The following is a 23,431-nucleotide window of genomic DNA, read 5'->3' on the forward strand; positions in this document are numbered from 1 at the left end:
TTTTAATAATTTCTTCACATTCAGAAGAAATTATCATGCCGAGGGTAGTAGGCATTTATTTTTTTGCATTACTGAGACTAAGGGAAGAATATAAATTCTGTTTTAATAAGACTAATCAGGGTACTTATGTGCCGAATCCTCATGTCAGTGAAGGTTTTTAAGAGTTAACATGTTTGATGAAAAACATTTATAGCCACCGTTCTAAGTCCTGGTTTCAGTTTGCAAATAGCCTCATTTTGAGTGATTATTAAAGCAATGTGTGCTTACAAAAATAATTCAGAAACACAGAAGAATATGAAGGACTCAAATTCACCCAAATTCCAACCTCCCAGTGATATTGTTAACACTTATCTACATGCTTACCAGCATTTGTGTGTGCGTCCACATGACATCATCATGCCAGTCTAGAAATGAATGCAGTTTTATATTTTGTAGTTTCTTTCTAAACACAAGAATCATTTGCATCCCGTCGTTGGCGTACAGCTTCGTTTAGGACCATGGAAAAGCACGAGCCTGTTTGTAAATGACCTGTTGTTGCTCGGTTCATGCTTTGCTGTAGCGGTAAGAGGCCAGACTCTGCTCTATGGGGGACTCTGGGTTCCAGGACCGACTCCAGCACTCGGTACTGTATGACTCTGGGGAAGGCAGGGCAGTGGAGCCTCATTTTCCACTTCTGTCAACTGAGGGGATTTGACTCGTCTCTAGCTCTAAAAATGTATTATCCTAATGCTTTGCTTTTAGCAAAAGTGTATACCTTTATAGCAGCTTATATTTACAGAAAAATCAGCCTTCTTTATTACATGTCAGAAAGCTTTTAACTTTGATAACGAGTTAGTTTTCGCCTTAATAGCACAGACAAAAAGAAACAAGATTATTTTAAAATTTGGAAATTTATGACTCATTTACTGAAGTTAAAATATTCTGATAACTCAGAGAAAAAGTGAAATTTGTTGTTAGAATATTATACAATGTGCATATTCATCACACACAAATAGAGTTTTCATCCCATTATGTTCTACGTGCCCCCCATGACATGCCAGCTTATCTATTTAGAGTACTTTTCTGTGTGCTCAATTGTATATGTAAGGTTTCTAATGAAGAAAAATAAAATAAGGAATATTTAGAAATATAATTATGTAGAGGTCACAACTGTGGAAATTGCTTCTCTCACAATCACTATAACTTGGCTTTATTGCCTAAATCATATAGTAATAAAAATTATCTGTATACTCCTAGAGTAACTAGTCTTGGTTCTTAGTAAGAATTTGCGATCTATTTATCTAAATAGAAAACAATTCTGTTATTCTAGTCACTTTTGAAACAGTGTTTTCTAGTACACTTGAAGCCATGAGTTGAAATACTTCAGATACTGTGAAATAAAAAAAAACTTTAAACTGTTTCATTAGTAAAAATGTTTGCAGGCTTCCCTGGTGACGCAGTGGTTGAGAGTCCGCCTGCCGATGCAGGGGACACAGGTTCGTGCCCCGGTCCGGGAGGATCCCACATGCCGCGGGGCGACTGGGCCCTGTGAGCTATGGCCGCTGAGCCTGCACGTCTGGAGCCTGTGCTCCGCAATGGGAGAGGCCACAGCAGTGAGGGGCCCGCGTACTGGAAAAAATAATAATAATAATAATGTTTGCTACAATTTATTTATCATAATAGCTATTATTCGTTCAAATCAATCTCCATGAGTTATGGGAAGGAATATAGAGCTGGGTTCAGGAGGCCTGGACCATAACACTGTTACAGTGTTGTGAGAACTTGGGCAAATCATGTCAACTCCTCTGACTCTCTGTTTTCTCTTGTATGGTGAGAATTACTAAATAATGTGCATGAAAATGTAATAGAAATGTAAGCTACCATTAATTTCTTTAGTATTTTTCCTTCTAATAGAATGAAAACACTTATAAAAGTAAAATTCTGCACAAAATAGTGAACTAAGAATTCAGCCAGTCAGTGTTCACCTCTCCAGAGGTCAACAGCATATAAATACACAGATCAGTTTTGTTGATTGTTCCCGTTCATTACTGTGCACGCTCTCATTCATTTTTCAGGAAATAAATAACATCTTTAGAAAGCTCTAACTTCATTTTCCATTCATAATAGAAGATTAGAGAGAGACAGTTTTGTTGACAGATTACATGGGTGTCTTATATTCCACCAGTTGGAATCTAGTGAATGGTTTAAATACACCAAGTACAAGAATATGTATTAGTAACAAACTGACTTCCTTTCTGATGGCACTGAGCATGTGAATACCCACAAACACAGCTGGACCCTTTAAAGGATGAAAGTAGATTTCTGCTTGTTAAACTCGGATGTATTATTGTTAAAACATAAATGGAACCCAGTTTTGAAAAGGTGTTCCAAAAGATGCCACAATTATCTGAGCTGCAGATACATCTCCAGATGATCTGCAGACTTTGCGCGATTCTCCATTAATGCATTTGCTCTTAGTTGTATATAAGGATTGTATTCCTTACTGAAGTTTTCTAGTTATATTTTTATTGTTCTTTTTAATCCTTTTCCATGTAAATACATATTATTTAAGAAAAATAACTCCAGACAGTACTATCATAAGTTAGTAACAGAAGAGGCCAAAAATGTAAGGGATAGAATTATTTGGTATTATACTTATTGCACTAATTAATAGTAACCAAATAAATATTACAGCTTCCACAAAACTTTTACCATTTTTTTAAGTCAGGAAACATTTTAAAAATAAAATATCTTCAAAAAATAACATGCATGCATTATTGTTTGGAACATGCAGGTACCCATTGAGATTAGTATGATGTGATTTGTCCTGCAGCTGCTTCAAATTAAGAACAGGTGTGGGAGACAGATTATGCAAATACTCATATTAATGTAATTGTCAAATTGGTGTGTTTACCATTGTGCTTTTAAAGAGTAGACTGTACTATTTTAAATGTAAATTAGCTTCATTCTTGAGAGCAGCTATTGGGTAATGGAAACTTGGTCCTGGCTTAGAAATGAATAATTTCTAATAGACAATAACACAATTCTAAAATCTGACATTTTCTTTCCCAGTAAACTCTTCCACACGTAAAAAATGACAATTCTGTATTATTTTTAGTACATATATAGTCATGGAGGTTTGTGTAAGTTTGAGTTCATTTTGGCACGAGACTACTATTTTCTTTTTTATTGTGGTACATAGTGATTACTCTGATAGCTTTTGATCTCCTTCTATCTTTTCTAATTCAGAACTCATCTCAGCTTTCCATCTTTATGGATCTAAACGCTCAAGAAATACATTCTTTGGAGAAATTGCATTATATTTAATAATAATCTTACCTCATAGAATCTAGTTGCCTTCCGTTGTATTTTAATATTTGAAATGTTTAAACACTAATGTTGGTATTTTTAACCATGTTTTATGAATACAGAGCAGGCTTTTACTGCTAGTTCATTCCTGTATCTGTGTGAGGATTTTATACGTGCCCAATGTCATGATACACCTACAGCTCTGCCCAAAAAAGGGCTTTATCTTAGTCCCTAGCTGGTCTCCTGTGCCTCTTAGTGACAAGTTTGTTGGCCATTATATCGGAATATAATGTGGGTGACTAGGCCAGTGAAAAGGAAGGCTGAGGTGTCAACCAGAGATGTTAGAGAAATCACATTTTTTAGGTTCCCATCCTTTTTCAATGCCTCTTTTTCTCTAACAAAAGAAAGGTCCTAAAGCATTTATGATTTTATTTTCATTTGACATATATTCAGGCTTACTTTTTATACCTGGTAATGTATTTCTGCTTTCTCATTTCACAGAATAAGAAACTGAGCCTCAGAAAGGTTAAATTACATTATCTAAGGTCATGTCGCTGGTGGTTTGAGCTGGGATGTGAATTCAAATCAGTCTGATTCCAATTCCTGCGCCTCTTACCTTGCCATTAATCACTGATAACATGCATCCCTTAATTGCTGTTTAAAATATCTCAGATTTTACGTTTTTAGAAAACATGATCAAAATAAGGGGGATGACAAATATGAAAACTACCTTTTCTTGAATGTCTTTGTTGTTTTGAATCCAGATCAATTTGTGGTTAAGATAAAGCAGTGGTGATGAAGGGAAGGGATTGGAGGGACGCATGGGGTCTCCCCCATGAAAGCAGTCTCCATCACCACTACCACTAGAAGATTCTACTGGAGTGACTCTGACTTCCTTTATGCCTTTCTCTCCTATACCTCATCATCCCCAGCTGTTGGGAAGCACTATTAAGAAGGCAGTGGGACTTGGTAATGAAGTTAGATATTCATCCATAAATATGGGGAATTATCTTTTGATACGGAAAAGAAAAAGTGAGTGGCAGTCCCGAACCTCTACTGGAGGTTTTCTTGGCGTCATGAGAGTTTTAATATCAAATGGTAAGAGATTTTCTGTTGGAAAGAGTGCTGTTTTTTTAAGAATTGGTCCTCTTCCTTCAGGTTGCCTCTGTACCTCACATCATGATCAAGAGGGGGGAAAGGGTTGATGGGGAGAGAATGATAATCAGAGATGCCAACAAGATGAGCTTCTGTAAGTGCAGCTTGCAGTCTCTATTCCTCATTAAAGAGTCTATCATTTATCATTATTGGCAAGAAAAGGAGCTGCCACTGAGACCAACAGTGGATAAAAAGTAGCTGATCCAAGGGCTGCCGCTGCTTCCCCTGCAGGGATCAGAAAAGGAACTGCCACATCCTTCAGGCCCCTCATAAATTCCTAGGGGTGACCATGATCTGAATTGTTCCCCCCTAAGGAGAAAAGCATACAGTAAAAGAGATGCTGGTACTTTCTGAATTTGAACAAATGAAAGTATGATACAGTGTTTTGTTTTGATACATAACAGACGTAGCAATGGCTCCTCAGGCTTTGTTCATTGATTCAAGTCCTAGTCCAAAAATGCATTCTCGCGGGAAGGATCACCAAAAGGTAGTTATAGGTCTTGCCCGATCCACAAACTCCAAGGACATCTAGGGTTAGTGCCTCTGTGAAGGTATAGTGCCCTACATAAGCAAAGCAATGAATGCTTCCTTGTTGTACCCTCACTGCTTTTGATATTTCCGATAAAGTTGGTGGCAGAGGCATTTCAGAAGTACTTTGAATAGGAGTTTCTTACTTCTACTTTGATGCTTAAAAGTATATTGCTGCAAGACCATCAGCTAAAGTGAGATGTCTACTAACAAAAAAAAAATTAATAACTTTATAGATATTTTGTATTGCCTTTTGAAGAAAAACCCTAAACCAGGTTGAAAGCTATACAGTATATCGAATCTATTACTTTCTGTTTTATTCCCCATATTATTATTTTAACTTGTTTTGTACTCATTTTACTTTTTCAGCAATTGAAATTAAGACATGAAATGCAGTTTTTACATTGAGCAAGAAAAGCTTTTGCTTTAAGAAATGCCAAGTCCCTACCCTGAATCCTGGGGCTCTAACCCTATGTCCATACGTTCCTGGACAATGCCTCAAGGTAAAAAACAAAGATTTATTCTGTGCTCAGTGTCTGATTTGAAATATTCAGAATATAGACTTACTCAGAGATTGGAAGCTGGTTTAATACATGTGCCAGCCATCCTGAAAGGCATTTCAGTAGGCTCTGTACCCTGGCATTTGTTTTAGAAATAATTGCATGCAAATGTAGTTTAACATCTGTACTATGTCTCTTAATCCTAACCAGGCATTTTCCATTAGATGTACTCTGAAAATCACATTAAGAAAAATATATCATCTGTGAAATTGTATTCTGAATGCCCCAAATAGCAAAGAAAGGGGCAGTATCCAGTTAAATCTAATGTGAAGCATTCCTTTTTTCTCCTGAATCCCAAATTTTAAAATGTTTATTTCATTTCTCTTAGTGCTGCACTATAAAATTGAAATGAGATTTTCTGTTTTCCAAATTTTTCCATTTAGCTTACCACAAAACTTTCTTGAAGATGAAACTATACTGCTATGTAAAATTTCCTTAATTTTTGCTTGGTAATACAAAATGTAAGTTAGTTTATGTTGGTACCTTTATGGGAATGCAATTCAGCTAAGTTACATTTTAGTACATTGTATTCTTGGAAGCAGAATTTTCCAAGTGGAATTTTGTTACAGAACTGACTTTAAACATACTATAATTTACTCATGTACTTAAAAAATTAGGGAAAGAATGTTAAGGAATAAAACATATGCAGAGTCCTAGGAAAGCAACTGACTGGAAGGAAGAGGAAGGGGAGTTCCTGGAAAAAAAGTTATTTCTTGCCATCATTGAGATTTAAAAGAATATCTTGTGCTCTTCTGCATTGGTCACAGTTACTACTTCAAGACTGTAGTAATATGACTCTAAATACCTAAGAAATGTGTTCATGTATTTGACCCTTCATTTAATCCTCCAAGCGAAAATCAGGTGGTGTGCACATGTAATTATGAGAAATTTGAAGCACCTGAAGGCCACTTTGCTTTCCATGATGCACTTGGAGATCTGGCTTCTGACTCTGTCTCCATCCCTGCCACCCTCTCTTGCCTAGCACTATTTTCTCTGACGTTACTGGATTATCAGTGTTTCTCTGAATGATGCAGGGGCCCCTGTATCTTCAAGCCTTCATAACGGCTGCTTCTTTGGTCTTGAATGCTTTCCACCCACACCCACCTCACACCCATTTGTTTACTAATGTCCATTTATTATCACCTAGTCTAAAATGCTTTTCTATCCACTGTCTGCCATGTAAGTACTAAGTACCCTTCCTCTGTATTCCCATAGAACCCTGCGCATCTATCTGTCATAGCACTTATTATGATACCCTTCACTCGTAGTTTGTCTTCCCAATTCGTCTCTAACCTCTTTGGGTTAGGGACTCCTACTTAACCCTGCATCCCCATTCTTAACCTAGTAAGTAGTTTTCCATAGTATCCTGCAGAAGTGAGAGAGAACCCCACCCAAAATTTAGTTTAGATGTCGAAGCTGATGACACTCAACACACCAAGAGAATTTGAGAGAAATTTGATTACTCACGTGGGAGACGCTGGGGGAGAACCAATGGGGCACAAGCAGGTCCAGGCTGGCTTGGGATAGTAGAGGGTGTAGGCTGGGTCTGTATAATGGCTATGGGGCGAGCTGGGGAAAAGATCACTTGAACAAGTGTTTTAAATTTCCCTCCAGTGGCAGAGGTGGAGGTGCATGCACAAGTTTTCTGTCCAGATGTGGAGCCATAGGGGAAAGGGAGGTTGAGGCCTAAAAAGTCAACAGTCAGATAAGAAATGGAGTCAGACCCTTTACTGTAAGTGGCAACTAGATGGTCATTAAATCTTTGGTGAATAAAATACTGAACGAACTACAGTCAGTCAGTAGCCCCCCATCATCAACAGGTAGCTTCAAGCACCTACATGTCCTGTACACCATCCACTTCTTAATGCTTTCTCATTCAATAAGGAAAGTTGTTTTACCCAGGCCTGTTTCTTACCTTCTACTACCTCACCTAACCTCCTTAAGGCAACAAGAGACATCTGTATTTTCTTTTGACTACAGCAGAAAAAGAGCAGAAACCTAAGGACTATTACTCTTATGTGAGCATAAGCTACTTCTGCCTAGCCCCAATATACCCAGGGGGAAAATCCTATGCATAGAATCCATCTTCTTTATCTATTAAGTAATTACTGTATAACTTAAAATGCTGTCTTCCATTCTCCACGATGATCATGAGAAATCCAGCTCCCTGTTTTATTTTTATTTTTAAGAAGAGCTTAACATATTCTCTTGAACAAAGCAAACAAGCATAGAACAAAAATAGAATATTCTACCAGTACTCTGCGTGAGTATCTCATGCCAGAAGTGTCTGTTGACTGCTGTCTTCATCTCCTCTTAGAATGTAATAAGTACATCACTTGTAGGAGCACTACAGGCATCTTTTGTTTTCCAATGACTTTAGGTGCATGAAAGACACTTGATTAACGTCCCTGGAGATTCAAGTTGTCTAAGTAGTCAGTGGACAGGTGTAGGTCTTATTCTTCTCACAGACGGCGCCGGGTCATCTGCCCCATCCTTGAGCTCAGCCTCACCTCTACAGACAGCTGGGCTCTGTGGATGAGAGGTGTCCATATCTTTTCTATTCCTTGCTCCTCTGCTGAGGTTTCTAACAAGGGTGCCAATTAGTGCCAGTTATGATGGCAGCTTTCTGAGGTGAATAAGAAGGGGATTGACGAAAACCAGGGTGAAAAATCTGAGTTCGACACTGTTATATTGTGTAATCTTTGTTAATTCTTCAGTTCTTTTAAGCTGTGAAATGGGGATCGAATTTATTTTAGAAATGTCAGTGGATTTAATTGATTAATATTAAGTACTTTACAATCTCAAATCCTCCAAATATGTGGTATGTGGATTGAGACAATAGCCATCACTAAACTTTCTTTGCTAGTGTTTACCTACCCTTTCTTTTTTTTAAAAAAGGAAAAGAAATAATTTAGAATCTGTTGAACAAGGAAAAACAAATGAGTATGTAATCTTAAATTATGATAAAAATAAAAATCCTAATGCCCATCAAGAATCAATACATTAATAAATGTACCTGTGCAGATATTTTAGAATTTAACCTAATGTTTTATTTTGCCATTTTTATATATTAAACTGTGTTTTGCAGAATAGAAAGTCTGATTATACAAGCTGACATTTTGGGAGAGGAAAAGATTTATAAAGCTGACATTATGACAGCAATTTGTGATTACTTCACTTAATTTTGCAACTAGTAAAACATGAGGTGGCCAAGATCATGACTTCCAGCCTTATCTTTTGTCTCTTTTGTCTTTGGATTATAACCTAAAATTTGCTCCAAAACTTAATTTAAAGGCTATCAAAGTTTAATCCTAATTTTGGCAGTCAGATCATTGATTGAAACATTTTGAAGTATTCTTGTTAGTTTATTTCTCTGGCTTCAAGTCACAGAAATACACGTACAACTTAAACAAAAAAGTGGGATCTGTTCAAAGATACAGAATTGTTCACAAAATCCAAGGAAAAATGAAACAAAAATCTGGTCACAGAAAGATAAGAAGCAAAAGCAAGATCGTTGGACAGGCTCTGTGGGGTCCCAGCATTAGGTTGGATGAATTCCTGTTCATTATTCTCAAGAATCAGTTACTGAGAGAGGGAATCTGATTGGCCTGTTTGTAGCAGCCACCTACCCTTGAGCCAGTCCTACCAATTTGCATATGATGTTGGGAGCTGGGGTGCAGAATGGGGATGGTCCCCCAAGAAAAACTTTGGTGTTGTTAGCAAAAAGAGGAATAGATTCCAGGTAGGGAAGATCAACAGATTTCCTCTGTAGTCACTGAGCTGGTTTGCTACAAGATTGTAGCATGGTCTCGACAGTAGTTTTTTTCTCAAAGAACTCTACTCTTTCAACAGTAAGGAAACACATAGCAATAGGGAACTGTAGGGAAATAGCACCTAGTAACACATTTGTACATGCAGATTCACTAATACATATGTTCCTAAGGATTATATAAAAATCGAATTTATTTTAGATGAGTTCTCTTTCTGTTTACATAAATACAACCTTAACTACATTTTTATTTTGAATAATTAAGGAAATAGGAATCCCTAATTTAATTTCATAAATTTGGACTTTCATGTTGAGTTCGTTACCAGTGAATGGTATAATTTGGCATGTTTATCAAGGAAAAGAAAATATACTATTTTAAAAAATTTACACTGGGGCTTCCCTGGTGGCGCAGTGGTTGAAAGTCCGCCTGTTGATGCAGGGGACGCGGGTTCGTGGCCAGGTCCGGGAAGATCCCACATGCCACAGAGCGGCTGGGCCCGTGAGCCATGGCCGCTGAGCCTGCGCGTCCGGAGCCTGTGCTCCACAACGGGAGAGGCCACAACAGTGAGAGGCTCACGTACCGCAAAAAAAAAAAATTTACACTGATCCATGAAGAAAACAAGCAGAAAATTATAAACTTTTAATAATCAGTACCTTCAACAATATTCTGTATGTCCTTGGACCAATTTTTTAAAATCAGTCTGAGTTAGTAGACCTAAGGAATCCCCATTCTGATCATAAGCACTGCTCTTCCTTGTCATCCTCTCCACATCACCACGCCCGTGCCCACCTACATGGCTTCCTGATCCAACTGTATCCCATGATTAATGATGACATTAAAGAAACTCTCGCTATTTTGTATCGTTCACTCTGACCTTGCTCTCCATTCTCCAAACTGTGGCTTTCCTTACTCCTACTCCCAAGCAAGCTACTGGATATTCCTACAGAAAATCACAGTATCAGGCAGTATTGAGTCCACAGCTTCACCTTAGCCTTCATCACTGTTTAGCAATCGTTTCTAAACTCCTCACTCCCCCCTCCCTAGGCCAGCTTCCTGCCTTAACTGTCCCCTTTCAGCTCCTACATCTCACATCGAGCCCCTAGTCCCAGTGACTTTGTCTCCTCCTTCAGAGATAAAATTCAGAGGCCACCAAGTAAGATCTCCCTCTGCCTCTCTCATCTCCACTCCTAAAACAAACTCATATTGGCACCTCTCTTTATGCCCTTTTGTATCACAGTGAGATCTTTTCTCCAAGGCCAGCTTGATACCTGCCCTGCCCAGCCTTTCCTACGACCTTGTCATGTCAGCCTCACAGCTGCTCTCCTGTATCTTCAGTCTCCCATTTTCTGTGAGTCTTCCTGTCTTTAAAAACCAAACACCCACAAAACAAAATCTTACTTGAACCTTTGTTTTATATCAGGCACTCTTCCTGACCCACTCCTTTCCTTCATCAGTAAACTTTTGGAAAGAATTGGTTACCCTTCAATCTCTATTCCTTCTTTGACTTATTATGTCTCTATCACCACTCCCATTCTGAAATCATTCTTTTGAGTATCACTGACAACCTCTGAGAGTTGTATTCAAGTCAAAGTCCCATCCTACTAGACCCTGTCAGAACACTTGAGACATTTGACACCAGTCCTCTTAATTTGGTGGCTTTCCTCATCTCTGTCCATAACTTTTTATGTTCAGTTGTTATATCAGTGGTGCTAAACTCTGGCCGCACATTGTCATTACCTGAGGTGCCTGAGCGCCATCCTAGCCTAATACAATCAGAAGCTGAAGGTGGTGGAGCCCAGCATCAGTATTGACTCAAAGCTCCCCAGGTGATGCTAGCACATGGCACAGGTTGAGAACCATTCCTTTAGATGATCTCAATGACAGAACTTATCCACTTCCTGTGGGGTCACCACCACAGAAGGTCTCAGATCTCTATATATCTTGCCTTGTCTCCTGAACTTGAGGCTTATGCTATACTCAAATGTTTGCTAGAAATAACTACCTGGATGTCCTGCAGTAAGATCTAGTATAGTATTTCTAGTATTTTCAGTTAAAGCACATTCTCCTGTATTCCTTAAAAACCATTTTTTCTTGCATCCTCTTATCTTGCTGGTGACATCACAGCCTACTCCTAGTGTCCCTTATCCTTCACTCTATCACTCAGGTAGTCTTCAAATCCTTGGAAATTAGCCTTTTGTCAAATTCAGTATCCTGTTCTTACTTTCAGTGCTCTTCATTCAGCCCAGACCATAAATAACTCTCTGGTGAACCTTTGGGCATCTTAGGCTACCAGCTACCAGTTTTTCCCAGTTCCAGTCTAAGCCCACACCCTCATGCTTTTCTCTTGTCTCCTTAAAAGAAAATTTGCTCGGGCTTCCCTGGTGGCGCAGTGGTTGAGAATCTGCCTGCTGATGCAGGGGACACGGATTCGAGCCCTGGTCTGGGAGGATCCCACATGCCACAGGGCAACTAAGCCCATGAGCCACAACTACTGAGCCTGCGCGTCTGGAGCCTGTGCTCCGCAACAAGAGAGGCCGCGATAGTGAGATGCCCGCGTACTGCGATGAAGAGTGGCCCCCGCTTGCCACACTAGAGAAAGCCCTCGCACAGAAATGAAGACCCAACACAGCCCAAAATAAATAAATAAAAAATGGATGGAAGTGAAATTTTAAAAAAAAAAGAAAAGAAAAAATTTGCTCCTGCCCTTTACCTCAGGACATGACAGAAATTCCCTTTGTCTGATGGGCAGAACTTTTCATAGTCCCAGCTTTCCAGTCTTCTCTCTCACCTCCATCCTCATCCATACCACACTCCAGCCATAGCCACATGATCACATTTCTCAAGTACAATTCTAAATCTTTTGGATTCTCCCTTTCTTCCTTTCCACGTCTTTCTTTTTAGAGTAATAAATTCCTCACTCTTAATACATTCTTCCAGTACAATGGAACTGTACTTTTTACCTCTTCAACAATACGTTTCTCTCTAATGTTGTCTCAACCTAGGATCCATGGGTAGAATTCAGGAGGTCTATGAATATGAATGGAGGAGAAAGTATTCTCACTTTCACTTCTAATTAATACTTCATATTTTCTTCTATTATGAATGTAGGTAACAAACCACAACAGTATTGGCAGTATCTGTGACATCGTCCTCAAAAAAAAAATTACAGATGTTTTCATCTGTTGGCAAAAATATCTAGAAACATTAGTTATGCTTATTACTACTTAAAAATTAGAGTGGTTATTAAACCTGACATTGTATCTTATTATTTAATGTATTTACAGAGAAGCACATTTAGTAATATTTCACAAATGTGGCTTTTTAAATATTTTGAAATCTGAATTTCAACATAACTGATTTCCTTTCTAACTTCTTACATTTTATTTTATGCAATTAAATTTTTTTCTGAGGAGGCCATTCTTGACTTGAATGGAGTGTCAAAGGGTTCAAGATGCAAATGGCACTTACTCAGTTGTATCCTAGTTTACAAGGCTTTTCCTCCCGCTCTCCTCTGAAACCAAGGACAATTTTCATTCCTTTTTTTATCCACGTGGCTAACATAATTTATAGCACACAGTAGGTACTGAAAAATGTTCACTGACTGAATAATGGAATAAAAGAATGAGAAATTACCTGTCCCACAAATATCCTGAACACAGAAGACAATATTTCTCAAAGTGTAATCATGGAAGCTCTAAATCACAGTCACCAAGATGCTTGTTAAACTGCATATTCATGGGCCCTATCTCGGATCTTTTGAATCTGAGTCCCTAGAAGTGTAGAATTTTCAATTATAACAGTTCATCCAGACATTCCTTTACATGCTAACGTTTGAGAACCTGTTCCAGTAGGCTATTGTGATGCACAGCAGCCTTAAAATATAAATAAAAGCATGAGTTTTTGTAAATAATTTCAGCTCCCTGGGCTCTATTTTCTTTCTCTGCGAAGTGATTCTTTAATGGCTGCATCCTATTCTCCTCAATACCATATGGGTTTTGTAGTCAGTGCCACAGAAGGAGGTAAGGCAGGACTTACTCCTTGTTCAGAATGAAGAATGAAGAGTCTTCGGGCATGTGCTCATACTGGTTTGGTCCTGCGGGGTACATGGTCCCTGCACCTCGTTGACTGACTCCAAACAATATACCACCTCCTCAGATCCACTGGTCTTATGAAATAATGTTTGCCAGACAGCAGTTCTCTTTTCTTCACCTCCTCTGTTAGGGCTAGGCAGCTTTTAGTCTGTTTTTCGGAGGTGGGCTGGGGATAGACGAAGTAATGTGAATTTGCAAAGCCAACACATATCACCCTGGCACAACTCTGGCTCCACTGTCCCTGGGACATTCTCCATCAGATGTGATGAACGGCCTAAAGATAGCCAACCAAGCCAACAAACAGAACAGTTAGAGTGGAGGGAAGGCCAGTTAACCGTTTAATTTTATTCCTGTTTCATACTAGGTCAAGAGTATCCACATTTCTTAAAAAAAAAAAAAAAAAAAAGGGATTCCCTGGTGGCGCAGTGGTTGAGAGTCCGCCTGCCGATGCAGGGGACGCGGGTTCGTGCCCCGGTCCGAAAGGATCCCACGTGCCGCGGAGCGCCTGGGCCCGTGAGCCATGGCCGCTGAGCCTGCGCGTCCGGAGCCTGTGCTCCGCAGTGGGAGAGACCACAGCAGTGAGAGGCCCGCGCACCACAAAAAAAAAAAAAAAAAAAAAAAGAGTATCCACATTTCTTGACTGGCCGAACACTGTTTTAAAATTTTTGCACCTTTAAAATGTAGATCACTATTCCATTCAGATATCATTTTACCCCAAATTTTATAAGACACTAAAGTTTTAAACATATTAAAGAAAAATTTGATCCCATTTTCATCCAGCTTCAAGAAAAATGATAATTTAAAACTATTTTCATTCATTAGGAAAGATCAATATACAATACTTTCCTATTTTTCTATGAAAATATACCTTCATCAACTTTGCAAAAATTATATTATTCCTTAGAAGTCACTTCACCTTGTCACTGAATGCAGACACCCTCATATTAACTTTTTGCTTTGCCACACCAGGTTTCTAAAGAGAAAAAATATTTTTTATTCATATGGAAGAGGCTTTGATTTGTATCATGAAGTCCAATAGGAGACGGAAAGCTAGTTGAATGCAGATAGAATGTCTTGGGAATTTTTGCATCCTTTACAGTGTGTTTTATACACAGTAGAACTTTAATAATTTTCTATTTGAAAGAAATTGAATGTTCTGAAGCAATAATGATAGCTAATAAATATTAACTACATAGCTAAGAAACATTATGTATATCGGTACCAGCACTATTCTAAGTACTTTATAAATCAGTGTATTTAACGACCCTAGGACGTTGTTACTTACTACCCCCTTTCTAGAGAGAGAGGCCAGAAGAGCGGAGTAACTTGCTCAAGGTCACACTACTAGCAAGTGTTGAGTCAGGATCTGAACCCTGGCAGACTGTCTCCAGAGCTAGTATTCTTATTTCCAACACTGAACACTGAAGTCTTTATTGTTTTAACAGAAAATTGCAATGATCCATATTTAACAGAAGAATAGTTTCCCTCTGAAGTTAATGTTGAAAGCCCATTCCAGTACACTGTCCTGGCCTTTTCACTGTTAAAAGGTTCTTTGGTGCTTATTTGAAACAGATGCAAACACTTAAAACATCCATTCACATTGTGTTGCCCTGTGATTTGCTAGATTATGTCAGGTTTCCTCCAGGAGACCCATTTCTAAATGACTGTCTGATTTCATTCGCCTTGCTACTCCTTCACAGACCTGCAGCTTCATGGATCTGTTCAAGCATGGTTGGTCGGAGGTTGATTAGTGCGTCTCTTGCCAACATTCTGTCTCCTTCTGTTGTAGAAAGCTCTAGGACAGCCAGGAGAAGAAGCTGGGTGGGTTTTTCAAAGCAGTTTCTTCAACCAGGCTTTTTGGCAAGACATGATGACGGGCTAATGACAGTGCAGAGTTTATTCTCACATACTTTTAACTCCTGGAGTTATTAGTTGGGAGTTACTTAAAAGCCTGTGCCTTTCAAATGGTTTGCTTTTTTCCAGGGTATTGTTCTTCAGTAAACATAAGATTAAGTTGACTTTCTCTGTTCATAAATTTTGCTTTTTAACTCTATTTCTATTCCTTGCTCAACTCTTTTGATTATTTAAACTGTATATATCTTATAATTTTGCATGCAAAATGACAGGGCAGAAATGTCACTGTGTGTCCTTAGTGTGGGACAGTCCTATCTCTTTTGTCCCTAAGGATAGATTAATGACAGTATCATTTTAATGTGCTGCATTTTTATCTATGATAACAGGAATGATTTGGCATTGTCAGGCAATGATTGCTTTGGTCAAACAAAGTTTCTGATGAACAAAAATATGTCATGGCTTCAGAAGGTCCTTCAGAATCTTGTTTTATGTCAAAGTTATCTCAGTGGTTATCAGTTAAAATCATATTGGGGAAATGTCTGAGACACAATTAAAGAAGATATGTTTGGATTATACTTAGATTTACTGAAATTATGTTTCTGAGTCACGTGAGCTGAGAATGGAGAATATTCTCTCTCACAGTGAAGCTTCAGGCTACGCCCATCACAGAGCTCTAATCTGTAGAGGAAAAGTAGCAAAAATCTCCTTCTTATAATGAAATCCTTCTGATAATTTTGGCACCTGTATCCTTTAAATGATGCCTACAGCATTTTATGTCAGAACATCTTTTGTGTATTTTTATCAGTGCACTTGTACCTGGTCTGGAAATGTCCTGTTTCTTAATCATCTCTATACCCTCCCTTCAGACTCTGTGATTGGGATGGCAGATCTTCAGCACCTGACATGTTTTGTCTATGTTAGACACAAAGTACAATATTTAATTTGGGTGCTCTTGAAAGAGCTTAAGGTGATGTTGCTTATTTATGAAGTTTCATGTTCTGTACTAAATATAGTGTCGTGGCACCTTTGGAGTTCTCATGATGCTCACTGATTTTTGGTTTTAGGTAGATGAGTGTCTATCTGAGGATTTTTTTGTTAATCTGGTTCATTGCTGTGGTACGGAGTAGCATTTCATTTCTTTTTTTTTTTAGGATGCTTATGACCTCCTTAAATAGCAGTCCAAAAATCGTGCGGCTTGTTTTGATTTTAACCAAAGTTACAGCTGCCTAGCTGTAAAGCAGTCAGTTTCTCTTATTATGACTAGTTCTTCAACTTGTACTGTTTTAAATTGCCTGCAATTAGCATATTTCAACCTTATTTTTAGGTTTAAATTGCAGTGTGAGAGTGTACTCTCCTCTTAGCTAATTAGTGCTATCAAGGAACAGTAGGTTACCTCATTAGTACCATGTGCATTTAATTAAAGAAGAGAAAATTGGAGTTAACCTCATAGTTAATATTTTCACAGAGTGCTTCAATGCCAACACCTTCAATTGGAGTCACACCCCTGTGTATCTAATTATGCACTGGTGCCAAATAAGGTTAGCAAGGGTACTACAAGGCTGTTGACAAAATAATTTAGATGAAAAAGTGTTTGTTGGATTCTGACAGTAAAATATAACTTGAACGTTTTTTCTTCATCCTCATCTGCCAGCATCAGGTGACATACTTCTTCATAGGAAATTGAAGGGAAAGAATATTTTGGAAGCCATTTTTTTTCTGTTTAAATTAATGTTGCTCTTATCTTGAAGAAAATGGCATATAGTCATGTAAAGCATGTACAATCCGTTTCTCAAACAGATCCCCTGAACTTCAGAGATGTATTTGAAAAGAATTATTTATAAGATGTAATATTTACATGCATCAAACCACTACAAATACTCCCTGACACCCCTACCACATCCCTCCTTGCTTTTCTTGTTTTCTGATATAATTTCCCTTGTGTATCTTATGAATGGGGATCATCCTTTCATATCATACATGAAGTCTAAGGATGTGTTGTCACATGGTCTACACAAATGCAGTGTAATCCTTTTGCCCTTCAGACAAAATCTTTTGAAATGTCTGATGCTACTTAGGTAGAAAATGACATTCCATGTCATTTATCAATAAATAATCACTTTGCTTTTACAGATAAAAACGCAAACTATTCATTTGAGTGTATAGAGTAATTTTCAATACAAATGACACAATTCAACAGGTTTTAACAGAGATTACTGAGTTTAGCTCCATAGTCTTAAATATGTATTTAATGACAATATTTGTGTTATAGTAATGCAGAGCCAAGGCAGTTTATTTAAAGGGATTCTTGTGATTGTTCTCACATTTCATGACAAGACAGGATTTATGTTCATTCGTGTTGGTTATAATTGACTACAAGTCAACAGTTAGCTTTTTCAAAAAGAGATAAAGTTTTAGGGACAAATAAATAGCATGCCATACTCTAAAATCACAGTACCATTTAAAGCTATAGGAATATTTATTAATAAACATTGGCCATAATTTTAGCTTAGAAGTGGGAAGTGAGGCTCCTAAGTCAGTATCCTGGTAGATGATCGGTAATTTTTGGTTAGTGGTTATTTCGTATGTTCAAATATTCAAATTAACATCTGCCAAATTATTCCTGTATTTTCAATTTTATTTAATACTATTATTAGCTGTGAGACAAAGGTGGAGTAGTCTTGCCTAGGTCAACCTACCAAGATAATAATCCAAATAATATTTTCTTAAATGATAATGTACATTATTAGCATTAAGCCTTATGATTGGAAAAAAAAAAAAAAAAGCCAACTCCTGATTCTCTTTGTTTAATCTAGGAATTGCTTCCAGAAACAAAATTATGTGTCTGTGGCCACTCTTCTGGTGATGGGCATCCTCACAACACATTTGCAGTAAGTTACACTGGGCAATTAGTAATTCAGCTACTATGCACAAGGCCATAGACCCAACCCTGCTAAAGAGATGGTCTGTGATTTTCTATCAGCCACTACCTTCCATTGATGCAGATGATCAAGAGATGACTAATGTTAAGGCACAGATGTAATTAGTTTGTTTTCTATTACTTCTTATATTCTTGCTTCAATTATGTTTCATCAGATATACATACAGTTCACCGTTTCTGTGAGTTGATGGCGTTAAAAGTTTACCTTACATATATGAGAGCATATGGCTTTTTCACCTCTGTACTTTTCTTGAACCACTACACTTTTCTTGAACAGATTTAGGAATAATTTGATGAGATGGTATTGATATGCATCAAATAAGCGCATTGAGACTATGGATAGATACAATACATATTTTAGGGAAAAGTTCCCGTTCCATGTTCTGCAAGTTACCATATAAATATGCCAAGGCCTCTTTTTACATATTCTGTCACTAGAGTGTAATTTGTCTCTTCAGACTATAATATCCAATGAAAATTACTTCCATGACCCAGTTCACATACTGGTTAGCCTTGGAAATGAATAACAATCTTGAAGTGGCCGTTCAAGAATTTTTAAATAGAGCAACTTCATGTTTCTGTTTACCATGGATACTACCTGTATTCCTAAGGAATCTCTAAATATGTAAGTCGTATATTTTCATATATAGAATTTTTGCTTGTTTCCTTAAGAATTGATGTACTTTTTTAGTTTCCATGGTCTAGAATATTCCTAAATTGACTCACCCAAAACTTATCTTTTTTTACTACCATATACCTAATATTTCCTAATTTATGATTGTTAGAACACAACATAATTAATCTCATAGACAAATAATCAGTGTCTTCCTGAATGAAGAAGAAATATATAATTTCATACCTTAGTTGAAAAAACAAAAGATTTTTCTCAGTAAAAATAGAGTCAAATTAACATGGGATGCTCTCCTTTGTGGAAAATATGTAAACTTGAAACATTTTTAAAATGTTAGATGCAAAACAAAAATGGAAATGGAAATGGCAGTAACGTACTATTTTATGGAAATAGTGAATGCAGGGGATTGGTAATAAATTTTGCACATGAAATTAGGTTTCATAATGATCTGAAATTATCTAGTTTGGGATTTCATTCATTTTAATTCTAAAGTGTTTGCCCTTCTAAGCTTTCTTTACAATAATAACATTTGAAAAACTAGCAAAAATTAAAAAGCACTGTTAAGGTTTGCTGAAATTATGTAAATTTATGTGAAAGACTAAAATCATCTTAATTTTTAGGTTTTCTCTATGTTTTGAAGAAAATAAAGTCACACTTCAAAAATAACTATATTTTAACTTAGTAAAGAAGATTCATTCAAAATTATACTTAAAAAAATAGTGCGTTAAAAATGGAACAGGCAGTATTCTTAATTGGTAACACTTTTTCCTAAAATAATTTCAATGGAAAAATTGTTTTCTTTAGACTGAAGAGTGAGATGGCTTAACCAATAATAGTGTCTGTTCTTTATGTAAATCTACTTCTACCATTTAAAAAATTATTATCTACTCTACTGATGGAAAAATAAATCTACAGCGACAGATCTTTATATTTTCACTGAAATGTTTTCAGAATAAAAACAAACGATGGAGAAATTAAATGAATGGCTCACAGGTGCCCTGCAGTTCCTCAATGGCAAGCCTGAATCTATAGCCCAATCTATAATCTATAATCTATAGTTTGTGATCACCAATGTATTGGTCTTTCCAGAGGTATGCCACATCGTTCATGGCTGCCTTGAATGCAGTGTTGAACAGGAGTCTGAGGTTGTGCCACGTGTCTGAGACTGCAGTTAGTCTCCAAGACAGAAAGAACAACAGGATAAATTAGTGAGGTCTGCTGTGGTTGGTGGGGGGAGAGAGCATGGCAGTGCATAGATCAGGTGTTTTCCATCCCTGCAGTGCACCAAACTAAATACTTCAAATTAGTCACTGAGTGACTTTGCAAATGATGGTTCTTGACTTCACAATACAAGGGAAACATCAAATACTAAGTAGGTGCTTATTTTCTTTATTGATTATATTAAACTTTCTGCAAGCTAAAATGGCTACATAATGTGATTTAAAACCAAGATGCAAACTAAAACAAATACTATTTGTTATTCATAGTTGACAGTTTCTATGTGATGGTCATGGCTCTCTCTTAGTGTTTGTTAAATTTTATAAGTACTAGTATGCTGGGGTGGTACTCGACCACCATGAGATTACTGGTGGGATGGAAGGAACAAAGGTGTAGAAAGAATAGATAGGCATATCTAAAACCAGCCCTGTCCCTTTATAATCTATATACCTCACATTTATAATAAATTGTGAACCATTGTAATAGTTTTCTAAATTCTTAAGAGACCCTACATAATGCCCTATCAATGGATTAACTTAATATCACATGTATTACTTCCATGATTGGTCAGCCTTCACAAATGAAAAACCAAAATTTTCAGGCATGTGTTCTAAAGTGGCAGATTAAATTAATTTTACCCCCTCTCTCCTATAAGTTTATTAACAAGCCTGAAGTAAAGTACTATAAATCTCAGGGGGGGAAAGCCACTTACAGTTACCAAATGTAGGTTAAAGCCCAAATTATCTTAAAGAAACAGTAATGTTACATAATGTTACATGAGATTAAACGGATGTCAAAAGCTCTCCATCATATCATCTTCTTTCAGGTACTTATGGTGTCAGGTTCCTAACCAAAGATGCAATGAAAATACATTTCAAAGGGGTATTTTCTGGTGTTTTGGTCTGGAAGTAGCCATAAGATGTTGGCCATCATCTAAGTATTGTGCCTCCTTATTATCATGTTGTTGAACAGTAGAGACAATTTTACGAACTCACTAATAGATTATGTTTATTGTGCCTCTGCTAATTCACTGCTGTACTGGGCAGTAGTAGTTGTACTCACATCATGTCTACCTAAAACTTGTAATCTTAAATTCTGTTTCCTGTTTTTTTTAAAAGAAATGTTTGGGCTCCAGAGGTTGTACATTTAATATTCTAAGAGTAACAATTTAATACTCTTATTATAAGTTTGAATTTTATAGGAAAAAGCATTAAGTTCTGGCTTTAAAAAACAAGAAGATGAGTGTAAGTGAGCATCATTGTAAGAGATTTCTTTTCGATACTTGCTTTTCACCCTCAATTTTTTCAAATGATGTATATTTAACTCTAATCTGGAAAAATCTTCACTTACTTTACTTTTATTTCAAACTTTAGTAATGGAATTGGTGCCTTTCTTTTTTCCCTGATATATCAAACAGCTTTACAAGTGGCTAATTCTGTCAAGATCCTAAATTTCACAACCTTTGGCTTCCCTACCACACAGTAGCAACCCAAGTTCACTCCTCAAGAAGTAGACCTTGTTGACACCTCACCTGCCTGAATGGCCTTATTAGCACCTACCTGCAGATAATATTATTGTTAGTCTTGCCTATAGGTTTTTACACCTATGTGAATACTATGTTACATAGGACTCTGCCTGTTAGCTCTAAGTGCTAAGGCAGTTAGGAGAATGCTCAGAGTCTTTGTCTTCTGGATCTTAATTTCAAAGCATTTACCACTGGGTCAAATGCATATCTTGATGAACAAAATTTGTTGGACCTATAAATTAAAAATAAGACTTGGCTGGTCTTGGTCTAGCAGTTTTATATCACATTCAAATTATATTGACCACATTGTCATCTTTTCCCCTACAGATCTTGATTCTGTTGTGACTGACTGCTGAATGTTTTATTTTGATGGGAATTGTGGATTGGAAGAAAGAAAAAAGGAAAAGGGGATAGTGACAGTTTTAAGAGTCTCTTATTTTCTGTTCCAAATTCATCTCTCTTTTTAGGCTTTACATAAATTCTGCCCAGTACCAAATACTCTGTCCCATGGGCTCTGGAATCAGCTTTCTAGTTGAATATTGGGCACATTACTTGACCTCTTTTAGCCTCATGCTCTCAATCTGTAAAATTAGGACAATAATAGTATCTGCCTCATAGGGTGGTACAGGGATTACATTTGATAACCCCCAAAAGTACTGAGCATGATGACTTACACACAGGAAGTGTGCAGTAGGTGTTTGAGGCAGTATCTGTAGTATCATCAGTATACTCTTGCTTGGACCAAAGAGGCAATTCTGTTTGACATAAATTTAAATATGCATTTGGTATTAACACTAAGGGGCTTTGGGCATCACCTTATGCCATGAGCAGAACAGATGGAAATGTTCCTTCCTGAGAGGAAAGTCTTTATATTCCTTAATTTAAGTTGAACACTGACTTTTTCCCTCACAAAAATCAGTTATCCAAATGTTTTCTGATTTGTTAAGCTAAGTGAAAGAAAAAGAACACTGCCTCACCAGAGCTAAATGATGTCCTCAGGCAGTCAAGGAAAATCATGGCTAAAGAATGTTAAGAAAAGTGACTGTGCTCTCAATTGTCTGTATCCAACCAGAACACGTGAAGATAGGAAATTAGGAAATACATGTGGCAGTGCCAGATTATCTCCAATTATTTCTTCCCTTCTCTTTTATAAATGTATTGGCAGAGATTAACCAAGAATTAGAGATAAATTACTACTTATTAGTAATGTTGATCATTTTAACTAACAATCTGGAGACAACCTGGGATAAAAATTTTTGGAGAGTCCTTTCTATATAAAACCTATATTGCAAGATTTAACTCTTTGCTATTAATGCAAAGTTGTGTTAGTAAAATTTTAAATTTATGAGGAAGCAGTAAAAATCAGACTTGTTAATTCATCATGTTCATTTTTTGAGTAGTTTATATTCACTGTTACGATGGGATTGGTATTGTGCTCGATTGTTTGATTTAAAATAAACCTTAAGATAGTCAAACATTTCAAACACTTATATTACAGCTGATTTTGTTAATGCCATAACGCTATACTATAGTGACCATGTTTAGAGCTACTATTAAAAACCTTCCAGATTCTCCATTGCAAGTAGAATAAAGGTTTCTGTTTTTAAAGCCTTGACTGACATTTGCATGCAACTCCTTGATTAATCTTTTTCTTTCCTAGTATAACTCAAGATATTAATAATTATCTTTACACACCTCATTCAGCTGGGATGTAGCTCCCTGAGCTCAGTTCATTCTAGACACCTCTCCTGAGTGATTGCCTCTCACCTTTTATTTTATTGCAATATTTGAGACTGCCATGAATTCTCTTGATGTTGGTTCCAAGAAGGACCAGTAGCAGAGCTTTTTCAATGGGGACTCCTCTTTGAAATTG

At 37.1% G+C, this 23,431-nt stretch overlaps 1 protein-coding gene across 9 annotated transcripts in view; it reads left to right on the forward strand.

The window, feature by feature from the left end:
• The window catches only part of FOXP2 (forkhead box P2), a 531,560-nt gene that overhangs the window by 398,384 nt on the left and 109,745 nt on the right, over nucleotides 1-23,431 (forward strand). For 7 of the 9 annotated variants that reach the window (XM_082846483.1, XM_082846480.1, XM_082846485.1 and 4 more), the window contains one exon: nucleotides 18,060-18,134. The exons of the other annotated variants lie outside the window; for them this stretch is intronic. In XM_082846483.1, coding sequence (XP_082702609.1) covers nucleotides 18,060-18,134 — 75 coding nt within the window. The remainder of the gene's footprint in view (nucleotides 1-18,059; nucleotides 18,135-23,431) is intronic. 9 annotated transcript variants of the gene reach the window in all.

This window comes from Leucopleurus acutus, assembly GCF_964270905.1.
Source record: "Leucopleurus acutus genome assembly, chromosome: 9".
Classification (NCBI taxonomy): Eukaryota; Metazoa; Chordata; class Mammalia; order Artiodactyla; family Delphinidae; genus Leucopleurus; species Leucopleurus acutus.